The sequence below is a fragment of the Lagenorhynchus albirostris genome, chromosome 7, assembly GCF_949774975.1.
Source record: "Lagenorhynchus albirostris chromosome 7, mLagAlb1.1, whole genome shotgun sequence".
NCBI lineage: Eukaryota > Metazoa > Chordata > Mammalia > Artiodactyla > Delphinidae > Lagenorhynchus > Lagenorhynchus albirostris.
The window spans coordinates 3,827,955-3,841,874 of NC_083101.1; the positions used below are offsets into that span (position 1 = coordinate 3,827,955).

At 55.5% G+C, this 13,920-nt stretch overlaps 2 protein-coding genes across 9 annotated transcripts in view; one reads left to right on the plus strand and one right to left on the minus strand.

Moving 5' to 3' along the window:
• LOC132523124 (uncharacterized) overlaps positions 1-4,541 on the minus strand; it is a 17,973-nt gene extending 13,432 nt beyond the window's left edge. Inside the window, exons 1-3 of the mRNA XM_060153672.1 lie at positions 4,365-4,541; positions 3,966-4,174; positions 3,418-3,615 (exon numbers count right to left, since the gene is read on the minus strand). Of these exons, the coding sequence (XP_060009655.1) occupies positions 3,418-3,615; positions 3,966-4,174; positions 4,365-4,541 (584 nt within the window). The remainder of the gene's footprint in view (positions 1-3,417; positions 3,616-3,965; positions 4,175-4,364) is intronic.
• On the plus strand, positions 3,423-13,694 carry GBGT1 (globoside alpha-1,3-N-acetylgalactosaminyltransferase 1 (FORS blood group)). 8 transcript variants are annotated; one of them, XM_060153963.1, is made up of 8 exons: positions 3,423-3,437; positions 3,781-4,125; positions 4,987-5,178; positions 5,768-5,833; positions 10,211-10,261; positions 10,344-10,379; positions 11,107-11,241; positions 12,347-13,694. In XM_060153963.1, the coding sequence occupies exons 3-8, from the start codon at positions 5,108-5,110 to the stop codon at positions 13,029-13,031; spliced, it is 1,044 nt and encodes a 347-aa protein (XP_060009946.1). In that variant the 5' UTR covers positions 3,423-3,437; positions 3,781-4,125; positions 4,987-5,107; the 3' UTR covers positions 13,032-13,694. The 8 variants fall into 8 exon arrangements, with proteins under 8 accessions (XP_060009946.1, XP_060009943.1, XP_060009942.1 ...); XM_060153965.1 differs by lacking the exon at positions 3,423-3,437 and adding an exon at positions 5,465-5,612 and having other exon boundaries at positions 3,704-4,139; XM_060153968.1 differs by lacking the exon at positions 3,423-3,437 and adding an exon at positions 5,465-5,612 and having other exon boundaries at positions 3,704-4,139; positions 11,142-11,241.
• The last annotated feature ends 226 nt before the right edge of the window (positions 13,695-13,920 follow it).

The following is a 13,920-nucleotide window of genomic DNA, read 5'->3' on the forward strand; positions in this document are numbered from 1 at the left end:
CCCAGTTATAAAATAAAGAAGTCCTGGGGATGTAGTGTGCAGAATGGTGACTAGAGTTAAGAATACTGTGTTGAATATTTGAACGTTGCTAGGAGAGTGGTTCTTGAAAGTCCTCATCAGAAGGAAAAAATCTGTGCGACTATGTGAGGTGGTGAATGTTAACTAGACTTACTGTGGTGACCATTGGGCAATATATACAAATATCAAATCATTATCTTATACACCTGAAACTAATATACTCTTATATGTCAATTTAAAAATCGATTGTATTTCTAAAACTAACGCCGAAAAATCTGACAGTGAATGTAAGAAAACAAGTGAATTGACGATAGCATCCAAAAGAATAAAATACGCAGAAATAAATTTAGGATCAAAAATATAAGACTTAGGGGCTTTCCTGGTGGCGCAGTGGTTGAGAGTCCGCCTGCCGATGCAGGGGACACGGGTTCGTGCCCCGGTCCGGGAAGATCCCACATGCGGCGGAGCGGCTGTGCCCGTGAGCCATGGCCGCTGAGCCTGCGCGTCCGGAGCCTGTGCTCCGCAACGGGAGAGGCCACAACAGTGAGAGGCCCGCGTACCGCAAAAAAAAAAAAAAAAAAAAAAGATGGCAATACTTCCCAAATGGAACTACGGATTCATCTGGAAATGCAAGGGATCCAGAATCGCCAAAACAATACGGAAAAAGCAGAGCAAAAGCGGAGGACGGATACTTCCTGATTTCAAAACTCGTTACAAAGCTACAGTAATGAAGACAGTGTGGTCCTGGCATAAAGATAGACATAACAAATCAATGGAATAGAATTGAGAGTCCATAAACAAACCTTCGCATCTGTAGTCAATTGATTTTTGATGAGCAACCAGACAATTCACTGGGGAAAGAATAAATTTTTTCAATAAATGGTATTGGGACAACTGGATATTCACACGCAAAGGAAGAAGTTGGACTCTTCCTCACAGCCCTCACGGTGGATGAGGGCTTGCCCAAGAGCTGCGAGGAGGCTGCTGGGGCCAGGCTGCTAGATGACCCTAGAGCCTGCCTGGCTCAGAGCAGCTGGCTGGGTGAGGTCACTGCCTGGTGAGACCCTGGGACGAAGGTTCAGTCATCCTCCAGCTGCATCTGTACAAGAACCTCTGACCTGGGGACTACAGTTCCCCCTTGTTCTAAGTGGGAAACTGAGATGCCAAGATCCCTCCTGGCCTGTAAGTAGCAGCCCTGGGGTTAAAGCCAGATCCCTCTGGTCCAAAGGCACAAGGCTTCCCCTCCCCTGCATCCCCTTTCCCTTAATGGGCTCTGCCTCCTCTTGGGAAATGGAGCCCTGAGCAGGGATGTCAGAGGCCCTCCCCCACACAGGCTGTGGCCTGTTCCCTGGCCTATCCCCATCTGGAACACACTTCACCACTTCACATCTGAAACAGTGTATACACACACATACACACACACACACACACTCAGAGGCCATGAAACACTGACTCATCCTGGGAGGGCTACCCTCCAATGTTTTCGATTTTACTTAAAAGTCCCAGCTATCCCACTAACTCGGGCACTAAGTTAGCCCACTAAGCAGTGGTGAGGGCAGTGGGGACCTCTGTCTGAGTGTTCCCACTGCCAGGACACCAGATTCCCCCTGCCAGCCCCTGGGGGTGTCCCCTGCAGGGCTCTCAGAGACAGGCACAGATGACCATCGATGCATATGAGCAATTTATACATGTCTCTAGCTGTTTCCTCCGGTTTCTAGAAGTAGATAAACTTAGTTGAAGGGGAGGGTATCAGGGTCCTATTGCCGAGTCACCCTCCAAGAGGACAGTCCAGGGACCTTCTAACTTCCTTCATCTCTTCACCCAGCTCCTCCCAGACCAGCCCTGATGCTGTCCTTAGGCTGAATTCGTCCTCTCCTGAGGGGAGGGGGGACAGGGAAAACAGGGAATGCTGGTTTGGCCAGGGGCTGGGTGTTGCCTGTTGACAGAATACTGGTGTGTCTGCCAGGACCCCAGGGCTGGGTCTGCCCCTGCGCACAGCATGTGGGATCTTAGTTCCCAGACCAGGGATTGAACCCATGCCCCCTGCAGTGGAAGCGCAGAGTCTTAACCACTGGACCACCAGGGAAGTCCCTGGCTCACCTCTTTATTAGCAGGGAGGGACCAGTGTCCGGAAGGTACACCAGAGAACTTTGTAAAAACACAAACTGAATGAGAAAAACCAATCAGTTGGTCCCAGACCAGGTCCCAGGGAACCAGGTGTTTGCAGCTAAAAATGGAAGCACGACCTTTCAGCCAGCAGTCACAAGCTCCCCGGGCCTGTGCCTGGCCCGTGCCTGGCCCCTGCAGACTCTGGGGAAAAAAACCCTGCCTTACAGGAACCTGAGGTCCTCAAGGGAAATCCCAAGGACACAGGCAATGACACCCACAAAGGACCTGGGAGGCTGTGCCCATGCACCAGGCAGATCTGCATTTGCAACTTTAAGCTGCATCATTGTGACCCTGAACAAAGCTATAACCTCTCTGAGCCTTGATTGTTGTTTTGTCTCCCATGCTGTTTCTCTGCACAGATCTTCCTCGACTTACAGTGGGGTTACATCCTGATAAACCCATCCTAAGGTGAGAACATACTGAAAACCATAGCTTAGCCTAACCTACCTTAAACTTGCTCAGAAGACGTACGTTAGCTGGTAGTTTATATTATAATAGAGCTGAACATCTCATGTAATTTACTGAATACTATACTGAAAGTGAAAAACAGAATGGCTGTCAGGGTACAGAATGGTCATAAGTGTATCCTTGTTGAGCCTGGTGATCGAGTGGCTGACAGAGTTGCCACCACGCTGCCCAGCATCACGAGAATATCTCACCGCATAATCTATAGCCAGCCGGGGAAAGATCAAAATTTACAATTCGAATTGCGGTTTCTACTGAATGCCTATAGCTTTCGCCTCATCCTAATTGTATCGGGTTTCTCCCCGGCCCTTGTTACCGCTCCCTTATTTACCATGAGGGGGCCTTCCTTTTTGTCCCTCTGAATGCCCCCTCCGTCGCCACGCCTCTACCACCACCCTCTGCGCTTGGCCTACACTTGGAGACATACAAGACGGTCCCCCTGGGGCTCCTGGAGTCCCTAGGATGAACCAGGGTCAATACAACTCGGACAGGCCTTGGTAAGAAAGTATGGCCAACTCCCTTCACAGAAGAGGAAAAACAGAGGCTCCGAGGGATTCCGGGAGCCGCTCACGGTCTCCAGGCCGGCGTGCCAGCCTCAGGGCCCCTGAGCAAAAGAGTGATGATCCTAACCCGGAAAGAAGTACGACGTCCAGCTGGTTTCCCATCCGGTGATTGCTTCGAGGCTCTTCTAGAAACAATAAAGTTTTTCCCTCAAATCGTTTCCCTGATTTCTCAAGCCCGCACCCCAGCCCGGAGTTCCCTAACCCGCGCTCCTCGCCTGGAAGGTGGGTCGCCTGCGTCGGAGGCCACGGCCCAGGTAGCCAGCAGAGGTTAAAAGTCCTGGGACCCCGGCGCTCGTGGACCCCTGGGGACTGGGGGCTGCAGCTGGTGGGCGGGGCGGGGCGGGCGGGTGAGTAGGAGGAGCAGCGGTAGGTGGGCGGGGCACGCAGGGGGTAGGTGGGGCTGAGGCCGGTGGGCGGGGCGCGCGGCTCCTTTCCCCTCCCCCGAACCCCGCCCGGCCCCGATCCCGGCGGGCCCTTAGTCAGGCCCCACCCAGCGCGCTACTAAAGGCACCCGGCAGGCCCTGGGTTTTGCCGGACTGCAGGCGAACGGAGACCCTGTTTTCAGGGCCGGGCTGCGCCCCTTCGTCTGTTCTAACGCTGGTCCGGCCGCAAGGGGCTGAGTCTGCAGTCCGCAGGGACAGTCACGCTCCCGCGCCGCTCCCTGTCCCCGCCCCGCGCCCGGCCGGAGGAGCAGCGCCGCGAGCCCGGAGCCTGCAGTGGCCGGCCGAAGTCGAGGTGCGCGTCTCAGACCCAAGCTCCTGGGTGCAGATCCCCGGCTGGGGCGGCCGAAGCTCGGACCTGGTTCTGCGTCGGCGGAGCGGCCCCGGCGGCCCGGGCCCCACCGGAGGAAGAATCCAGCGGAGCCGACGGTCGACGCGGAGCTTTGGAGGACGCCGCGCCCCAAGCCCGGGTGGGGAAACGGAGGTCCGCAGAGGGAGGGAGAGGGAGAGGGAGCGGGCCTGCCAGAGGCCACCGGGTGAGCCGGGGCCAGAGCCCCAAAACTCCGGCCCGGGGATCTTTATCTGACCTCGGGCGGACCCCCGCAGAGCTGTCAGGCGTCCCGCGCTCTCTGTGACCCGGGCCGGACCCAGGGCTTTAGAGCCCTTCCCGCACATCAGGGGCGGTGCGGATTGCGTCTTGCCACCTCACCGAGCCCCCTATAGCTGAGGAGGACGCCGAGGCTGTGGTGGAGCGGGCAGAGAGCGCCTTGCCCAGGGTTACCGCCGAGAGCGGGTGAGAGCTGAAGCGCGTTCCCGCGGTCCCGGGAGAGCCCAGGCCCCCTCTCCCGGAGGGATGCGCTGCTACCACTCCTGCCCCCACCCCCATCCCGGGGGATCTATGCCGCCCCTCCCAGCGCACCCCCCCCACCCCAGGCCGAGTGTGTCCCCGCGGTGCGGGCTCTGGGCTTGATTTCCGGCGTCCTCCCAGTTTCCCCAGGAATCCTTCTCCAAGCCCCGCCCCCCCCAAGCGCTGTTCCCCTAGTCCCTAGGATGGCCGCCCTTAGCTCATCACAGAAGGAGGTCAGCAGGGAGACCTGAGAGACAAGGCAGGGAGCCAGGCGCCTTTCCGGCCCAGGGCCTTTTGTAAGGCACCGCAGCAGGCTTTGGCTGAGTCCTGAGCCTCTGTCCTTCAGAACTGCCAGACCTGGGCCTGGGCCCAGCAGGCCGAGGAGACAGCTGGAATCCACATTCCCCGGGTGAGGCCGCCCAGGGGAGGGCAGGGCAGCAAAAATGGGGCCACTGTCCTGTGGGTAAGGAGCATTCCTTTGCAGGTGTTCCCCGGACCCCGGAGACACAGGCTCCGAGCCTGACACCTCTGAGAGAGGTGGGCTGATTCACCAAGGCACACCCAGACTCTGCAGGTACCCAGGCTCAGATGCTGCCCACCCAGCGATGCACTGCCCCAGACTAGCCCTGGGCCTGGGGTTCTGCCTGCTGGTGGGCATGGCCCTCTGCTCTCTGTGGTGAGCATACCCCATGGAGCCCTCCCTCCCTACCCCAGACCCCTCCGTCTCTCAGTATCTCAACCCCCAAACCTTGACCCCTTCACAGGATTCCCAGGTCCCACCCCCTTCTCTCGTGCACCTGTCCTTTCACCCCAGCCCCAGTAAGACTGAACTAGCCTGGCTTACGTATTTTGCTTTGCACTGGCCAGGCCTTCGCACTTGCTCTTTCCTCTGCCTGGACTGTTCTTCTAGCCATGTTAATGTTTATGCTCCAGAATTCACCCTATGTGTTCTTCCCACAAAGCTCTGGGGGCCGCCCCCAACCACCAGCCCCCTGCGTGCAGGGCCTGGCATCAAGAGCATTCCTGTCCCAGGAATGAACGGCTGCGCGGCTAATGACTCATTGCGGCTAATGACTCATTGCGGAAGACCAGGAGGCTTTGTCCTCCGAGGTCAGCCAGACCCAAGGAATGATTGGGCGGGGGCGGGGGGAGGGGAGGTGTATCCCAGGTGCACCACGCGGGGCCTGCATTCCCACTGACGTGCAGCAAAGTGAGTTTTCAGCCTCACGTGCAAAGTCAGGTCAACAGATGTATTTCCTTCCCAGGGTGTATGTCGAGAACTGGCTGCCGGTCTCCTATGTCCCCTATTATCTCCCCTGCCCAGAGATCTTGTAAGTATGGGCCAGGGCGAATTGGGGGCCCCCGGAGTGGAGGGGGTGAGCGGGTTTTTAAGGTCACTTTGGAGGTTCTTAGGTCCTAAGCTCATGATTCTGAGCAGTTTGATGAGCTGCCACAGGTGTGGAGTGAAATTCCCCCGTTTCAGTCCTTGGGTGTCCTTGCAGTGCCCCCTCCACAGTTGTGACCTTGAGCATGTTGCATAGCTCTGAGCCTCACTTGCTGTATCTGTAAAATGGGATGATAGAGGTGCCCCTCCCGAGCCAGCCAGAGCATGGGGTACTGTAATGATGCCTGTAAATATCCTGGTGTTGCACCTGGCACATAGGAGGTGCTCAGGAAAGAGTGCTTTCAGGACTTGACTTCTTTTTCTTTTTTTAATACATTTATTTATTTTATTTTATTTTTTATTTTTGGCTGCATTGGGTCTTCTTAGCTGCACGCGGGCTTTCTCTAGTTGTGGCGACCGGGGCCACTCTTCGTTGAGACGCGCGGGCTTCTCGTTGCGGTGGCTTCTCTTGTTGCGGAGCATGGTCTCTAGGTACACGGGCTTCAGTAGTTGTGGCATGTGGGCTGAGTAGTTGTGGCTCGCAGTCTTAGTTGCTCCGCGGCCTGTGGGATCTCCCTGGACCAGGGATCGAACCCTTGTCCCCTGCATTGGCAGGCGGATTCTTAACCACTGCGCCACCAGGGAAGTCCAGGACTTGACATTTTGCTCAATTTTGTGTTCTCTGTGGCTTCAAAGAAGAAATGGACACGTGACCAGTCTCCCCCACATAACAAATCTGACATTTTGTCAGTTAAGAGTGAAAAAGATTTGGTTATAGATGAACCTAGAACTTGAAATGATTCCTACTGATTGCGTCACTTTTTATATCCAATATCAAACGTATCTCAGACTTGCCAAGATGGGATGGAACAGTCTGCCGTTCAGATCGCCCCAGCGCTCTTGTCGTTCAGCTGTCATTAGCGAATAATTCTCTGCCCCGGGCAGGTTGTTCTGTGACAGCGCCGGCCTGATCCCAGTGACGTCCTCTCACCGTGCTTTGTTTCATGCCCCAAATAAGTGCTGGTTTATAAGAACCAGTGTGTTTCCCAGCCAAGTCCTCTGTGTCATCAGACTAAAACTAATAACAATAATTTTCCAAGTCCAAAAAAAAAAAGAGTGAAAAAGGTGATTTGGGACAGTCTCAAGGGGACATTTGGCCACCCAGCCTTGTTTTTCATGACAGCAAGAGGAAAGTTTAAAATCTGGATGATAGACTACTAAGTAACAACAAAGTGTGTTTCACTATTATAAACATAGAATACAGTAAATTAGGAGGCTGGATAACAGAAAAGACAAAAGAAAATGAAATACCCTCTTGTGTTTTGCTGGTCCAAGTCATACTCTGACTCCAGAGTTCATTGTCAGCTCCTTGGTTGCTACGCTTTCTATCTGAACAGATTGTTCTAAAAAGCAGAAAGGCTGCTTGGTATTGAAAGGAGCTGTGACCACAGCGTTTCTGTGATTTTTATCCAGTTTCCCCAGAATTGGCTTGCTTTTTTGGCATCTGGTCACCATCATTTTATTCCACCCAGGGACTGGGCCCTAATTCTTGAATCCCTCTCCCTTTCCCACCAGCAAGTTTGCAGCATTTAGGTTGTTTCCAGTTTCCCAGCGTTCTAAATCAGTTTGTAATGAGCAGCTTTGGATAGGCCGCTTTTTCCATCTTAAAGATCCTTTCCTTTGGTAAGTTTCTGAGCCAAAGGATATGGCTGAGGTATTCCTCCATCGCGTCAGGTTGCTCTCCAGGGGGACAGGGGCACACACACACTCGAACTCACACAGATATGCCACCCCCTCCACCCCGCTGCAGCTGCATTGCACCTGGGCCGGTGCTGGAAGTATTAGGTGCTATGAAAAACAAAAAGCAAACCACCCATGACTCCAGACATGGGAAATGCGATGTGGTTTGAATTTCATTTCTTTGATTCCTACCAGGCCCTCACCTCCCCCACGCCTTCCCATTAACTGAATTTCCTCTTTGGCGACTCGCCTGCTCCAGCACCTTCTCTCCTTGGCCTGTCGGTGGGTCCTCTATCATCACCCTTGGCCGAAAGTACTTGCTACATTTTTTTTTCTTTGCAGTTGGTCTGTCTTTTGGTTCTACTGAGTTATTTTTTTTTAACAGATTAAAGTTGGAGAGTTTCGTTTGTTTGAAATGGTCACATCTTCCCCTCTGTTCATTTGGATCTCTTTACTTTTAGTTTCATGACCTTCAGAGGTTTGGAAACGTGAAGTTCCTTTTTTTGGCGCTGGCTCATCTGTGGCTTTGGAATTCTTATGTCTCACCCGTGAAAGTGGCCAGAGCAGAGTTGTGTCCAGGCTGGTGGGGGAAAGGGAAATACCGAAGGCCAGGGAAGTGTGGAACAAGGGCCCCTTTCCCCTTCTCACTTCTGACCGCCTTCTCAGAGTCCCATCACTTTCTTTTCTTCTTTCTTTTTTTTTTTTTTTTCTTTTTGAAGATGTTGTCTTCTTTATTTATTTTTGGCTGTGCTGTGCAGCACGCAGGATCTTAGTTCCCTGACCAGGAATTAAACCCGCACCCCCTGCAGTGGAAGCGTGGACGGCCAGGGAAGTCCCCCTATCCCTTTCTGAGCAGGGGCCTAACATGTGCTTGTCTGTGTGAAACTAGGGCAGGGGGCCAATTGGATGGATCAACTTTTAAAAATTGTTGCTTCCAGAGTATAGCCTGGTCACAGAAGGACACATATAATAGGGTTTCACTTCTAAGAGATCTCTGGAATAGTCATATTTATAGAGACAGAAGTAGGAACAATGTTACCAGGGGCTGGGAGAGGGAGTGGGGAGTTAGTGTTTCAGGGGAACAGGGTCTCAGTTTGGGAAATGAAAAAGTTCTGGACATGGATGGGGGTGATGGTTGCCCGACAATGTGAACGTCCTTTAACGCCCCTGAACTGTACACTTTCAAATGGTTAAAATGGGAAATCTTTGTTATGTATATCTTACCACACACACAAAGCATAGACTGAAAAAACTAGGAAAGCTCCAGGAGGCTTAAGCCATCCCATCGTAGGTGACGTACTGAAGAGACCCAAGTGGATGGCAGGCACCCACGTCCTCAGGTGGTCTGAGCCTTACAGGCGAGCTCAGGCCTCTGCTGGAACAGGTTCTGACCCGGTCCCTGGGTGGCCTTGAGCAAGCCTTCCCATCCCCCAGGCCTCACTTCCACGCTGGGGAACGATATTATTGTCCCCATTTTAAGGGTGAGGGAACTAAACCCCGAGGAGTGAGATGTCTGGCCCCTGGTCTCTCCAGCCAGCTGACGGCAGAGCCAGAGGCATGTCACTGGCAGCCTCCTGTGTCTGACCCTGTCGCTGGCCACCTCCTTCCTTAATCAGCCCTCCTTCCTAATCCCCCCAGGTTGGCCGCAGCTAGTGGGGGCCAGCCACACAGACAGCCTGCCAAGAAGGGGCCAGGGTGCTGCCCTTACCATTCGCTCCGTGCTGGGCACTGGCTGACAGGCCCCGACTTACATACCTCTCTTACCTCTCACGACAGCTCTAAGGGTTAAGGGTGCTGCCTCATTTTACAGATAAGGGAAAATGGGTGTATCAGTCAGCCTTCCACTAAAAAAACAGAACCTGGAAGAGGGAGGGAGACGACTGAATGACTGACTGACTGATTGATTGAAAGCAATCGGCTTACACGACTGTGGGGTGGCGAAGCCAGTCTGAAATCCACGGAGCGGGCCGTCGGGAAGGGTGGGCTGGAACTCTTCGGCAGGAGCTGACACTACTGTCCACCGGCAGAATTTCTTCGTCAGGGAAACCTCAGTTCTATGCTGTAGCTTTTCAACTGCCCATACCGGGCCTGCCAGACTGTGGAGGATGGTGTAGATGTTACTGACATCTACAAAACCTGTACCTTCACAGCGACGCCTTGATTGGTGGTTGTGTAACTGGCTTCTTCAGCTGACCGTCACTGTAGGTTCAGGTTAAGTAACTCGCCCACCCAGGCTAGAAAGTGGCAGAACTGGGCTCACCGGGCCTTTACAGCTCCACAGACCTTCTCCCCAGTGCCCAGGCTCTTCCAGAGCAATATGTTTGAAAGAGAGACAGAAAAAGACTTTGGAGACAGATGGTACCAGGCTGGAATCACTGCCCTGCCACACGGTGACCCTGGATAGACCGCCTCTATAGGAGTCCAGCCCCGACAGAGTGGACAGGGCAGTGGGGGTGGGTCAAGGGCGTCTGGGGGGTTGGGGGTGCCTGTCCCATGGGGGTGCTTCACCTTGACCTCATCCTTCCCTGCTGAATGTTTCTGCCCCCCACCGGCACTAATGGCTCTGTCTCACCTCTCCCACCAGCAACATGAAGCTGCAGTACAAGGGGGAGAAGCCATTCCAGCCTGTGACACCGTAAGCAGACTGTCACTTCCCCCTTTGTGGCCCCGGGGTTGGGGGCTGCCTCCCCTTAACCACTCACCCTTCTTGATTACAGATCACAGTACCCTCAGCCCAAGCTGCTGGAGCAAAAGTAGGTGTTGATTAGGGCCTGGGCACAGAATGGGGAGACCTGGGGTGGAGGCAGGGGCGCGGGCCTCTGATCTGGAAGTTGGGGTACTGGAGGTGTCCACTGGCCTCGGGGTCTGGGTCGTCTGGGACCTGGGCTCCGGTCCAGCTCTGTCACTAGCTGTGTGACCTTGGACAAGTTAGCCAACCACTCTGGGATTTTTCTGCACAGGTGGATAATAATAATACCCACCTGATAGGAGGTTGGAGGCCCAGATGAGACGGTGTTTGCAAAATGCACAGCAGGGAATTCCCTGGCAGTGCAAGTGGTTAGGACTCCGTGCTTTCACTGCTGGAGGGCCTGGGTTCAATCCGTGGTCAGGGAACTGAGATCTCTCAAGCTGCGTGTCGCGGCCAAAAGTAATAATAATAGTAATAATAACGCAGAGCACTGTGCCTTCTGCGTAGTCGTGCTCGATCCGTCGTTGATGATGATGTTGATGACCCCCGTCTCCGAGGCACTTAGCGGGCACCGGAAATGCCAGGCTCCTCTAGACACTGGGCATGCGTTAACTCCTGGTCTTGACCACGCTGGGAAGTAGCTATGACTATCCCCACTTTCCACATGAGGATACTGGGGCCCAGAGACGGGGATGAAGCTGCCCAGGGTCACACAGCTTTGGCAGGGCCAAGATGAGAGGGAGGCTTTCCCAGGGGAGGGTCTCAGCCCCCACGGCCTCCTCTGCTGCCAGGCCCACAGAGTTCCTGACACTCACACCCTGGCTAGCGCCCATCGTCTCCGAGGGAACCTTCGAGCCGGAACTTCTGCGTCATATCTACCAGCCGCTGAACCTGACCGTCGGGGTCACGGTGTTTGCCGTGGGGAAGTGAGTAGTGGGCTGGGCTGGGCTGGGGGAAGGGGGGTTATAAATTCTGAGCCCCAGGAACTTATAGTCTGGGGAGAGACAGGACCCCAACCCGGGCACCAGGGAGGCCCTGAACCAGGTGCTGTGCAGGTGGGAAGGTACAGAGTGGAGTATGCTGGTGGGAGGGGAGCTTCCTGGAGGAAGGGGGTCTGGCCCTGGCATGGAAGGGGGGAGGGGGAGGCAGCCCAGGTGAGGGGGCAGCAGGAGCCTTTGTCAGGAGACACCCTTGTCCCTTCACCCCTTCTGCTTCCCCTGAACCGTCCAGGCAGGTGCGAAGGAGTGGAAAGCCCCCCAGACCACCGCATAGAATTGGGGGTCCGTGATCAGGCCACAGGCAGGTCAAGAGACCCAGGCAGAGCCGGCCCATCCTTGGGGACCCTCTCTCCTCCAGCCTCCGGCCTGCGGGCTCTCTGGACACCTCCTGTTTTCCCCTCTCCTTCCTCACCCTGCCTGCCCTTTCCTTTAGGAGCCATCACCTGGCAGCTTCCCTCTGGGTCCCTTTCTGGGACTCCTGAGAGAGGGACCCTAATGGGTCCCCAGCAGCTAAGCACTGGCCAGATGATGGATGGCCCAGCGGGGATCAGGGGACCCCCCCACCCCTGGCCCAATCGGCACCCAGCAGCCAGCACCACCCACCTTCCCTTGACTCGGCCACTTCCCCGTTTCTTGGCTCCTTTCCTCTCTCTGAGGCTCCGTGTCTGTGCCTAGGAGGTGGGGACTGTGGTCCCCGCCTTCTAGGGAGTTTATGAGGCTAGAAGGAGAGAAGAATCCCTTAGAACACTGCCTGGCACTTAGTAAGTGCTCAGTAAAAGTTAGCTCAGTCTGTGAATATGCGTCATCAATTATCATTATTAGGACGGTCTTAAGAGGCTGGTACTAAGATGGTGGGAATTTGACAGACAGGGACCCCGAGGGGCGGACCTGAGTGACTTCTTGAGATGGGAAGCTGGGAGGTGGACCCCAGCCCAGCCAGCCCCAGCCCTGTCCGTGTGGTGCTAGCACCTAGTGGGGACCCAGGCAGTGGCCCCGCTGAGGCCACGGGGCATGATGGGATTCTCTCCACCAGGTACACCCAGTTCGTCCAGCGCTTCCTGGAGTCAGCCGAGCAGTTCTTCATGCAGGGGTTCTGGGTGCACTACTATGTCTTCACTAACGACCCCACGGCCGTTCCTCGGGTCCGGCTGGGCTCCGGCCGCCTCGTCAGCATCATCCCCATCCTGAGGCACTCCCGCTGGGAGGAGATCTCCGCACGCCGCATGCAGAGCATTAGCCAGCACATTGCCGAGAGGGCGCACCAGGAGGTCGACTACCTCTTCTGCCTCGATGTGGACATGGTGTTCCGGAACCCGTGGGGCCCCGAGACCTTGGGGGACCTGGTCGCTGCCATTCACCCCGGCTACTTCGCTGTTCCCCGCCAGCAGTTCCCCTACGAGCGCCGGCCTCTTTCCACCGCCTTTGTGGCGGATGGCGAGGGGGATTTCTATTATGGCAGGGCGGTCTTTGGGGGGCGGGTGGCCGAGGTGTACGAGTTTACCCGAGGCTGCCACATGGGCATCCTGGCAGACAAGGCCAACGGCATCATGGCGGCCTGGCAGGAGGAGAGTCACCTGAACCGCCGCTTCATCTCACATAAGCCCTCCAAAGTGCTGTCCCCCGAGTACCTCTGGGATGACAGGAAGCCCCAGCCCCCCAGCCTGAAGCTGATCCGCTTTTCTACCCTCGACAAGGACACCGACTGGCTGAGAAGCTGATGGCTGAGCCGGGGCTGCCGTGGATAGGGGGGGACCCCAGTGAGCGCCCAGCTCACCGGAGCCTCCCTGCACCGGTGCCTCACTTCTCAAGCCTTAAGTGAGACCTGCCCTGTGCTGTCTACCTCTCAGTCTGCCAGCAGAATCCAATGGGAAAATGGGCCTGTGAAGCCCTTTGTAAACTGTGAAGGGTGGTGCGCATATGAGGAGAACGCCAAGATCATGTAGCCTGTGTCCCAAGAACAGCAGGACAGGAGGCGGGGAGACCAGAGGTGGAAAAAGACAGGGCCCGGCAGGCCTCACCCAGCACACGTGCCTTGGGGCAGGCTCTGGAGTCTCAGCCCCGCCCAGTACCTCAAATTCCCCCTCTGCCCCCCTTCTGTTGCCTGTTGCCCTTAAAGTTGCACTTCTAACACTGTGTGAAAGGCATCCCGGACCCCTTTTCTCTGGCTCCAGGAATCCTGGATACTGTGATGTCCCCCAGCCACACGGAGCCAGTCCCTCGCTCAGGTCCCTGAGGGAGCCTTTGAAATCGCCCAGGTCTAGGCTCGCTCTGGTTTCATGTCCCACCTCCCTTGAGGTGCACCACACTCCCTGGCACCAGCCGCCTCCTTTGTAAGAGGGTTTGGGCAGTTTTTAATAAAGGTGGCGTGTGCTTGGCCCTAACTGGGGTTTCTTCACCTGCACATCTGGGTATCTTGGCCACCAGCCCGCAGGGATGCAGACAGCCTGGGTTGCAAATACACTCAGCTCGGGTGGGTGTGGTCAGGGTACAGTTTTCAAGAGAACCTGGGCTGATGCCGCTGCAACAGACAGGGTTTCACCCTGCTTCTCCTGGGAGATGGGTGAAGTGGAAGTGTCGCCAGATATGCTCTCCTGCATTGGGGGGCAC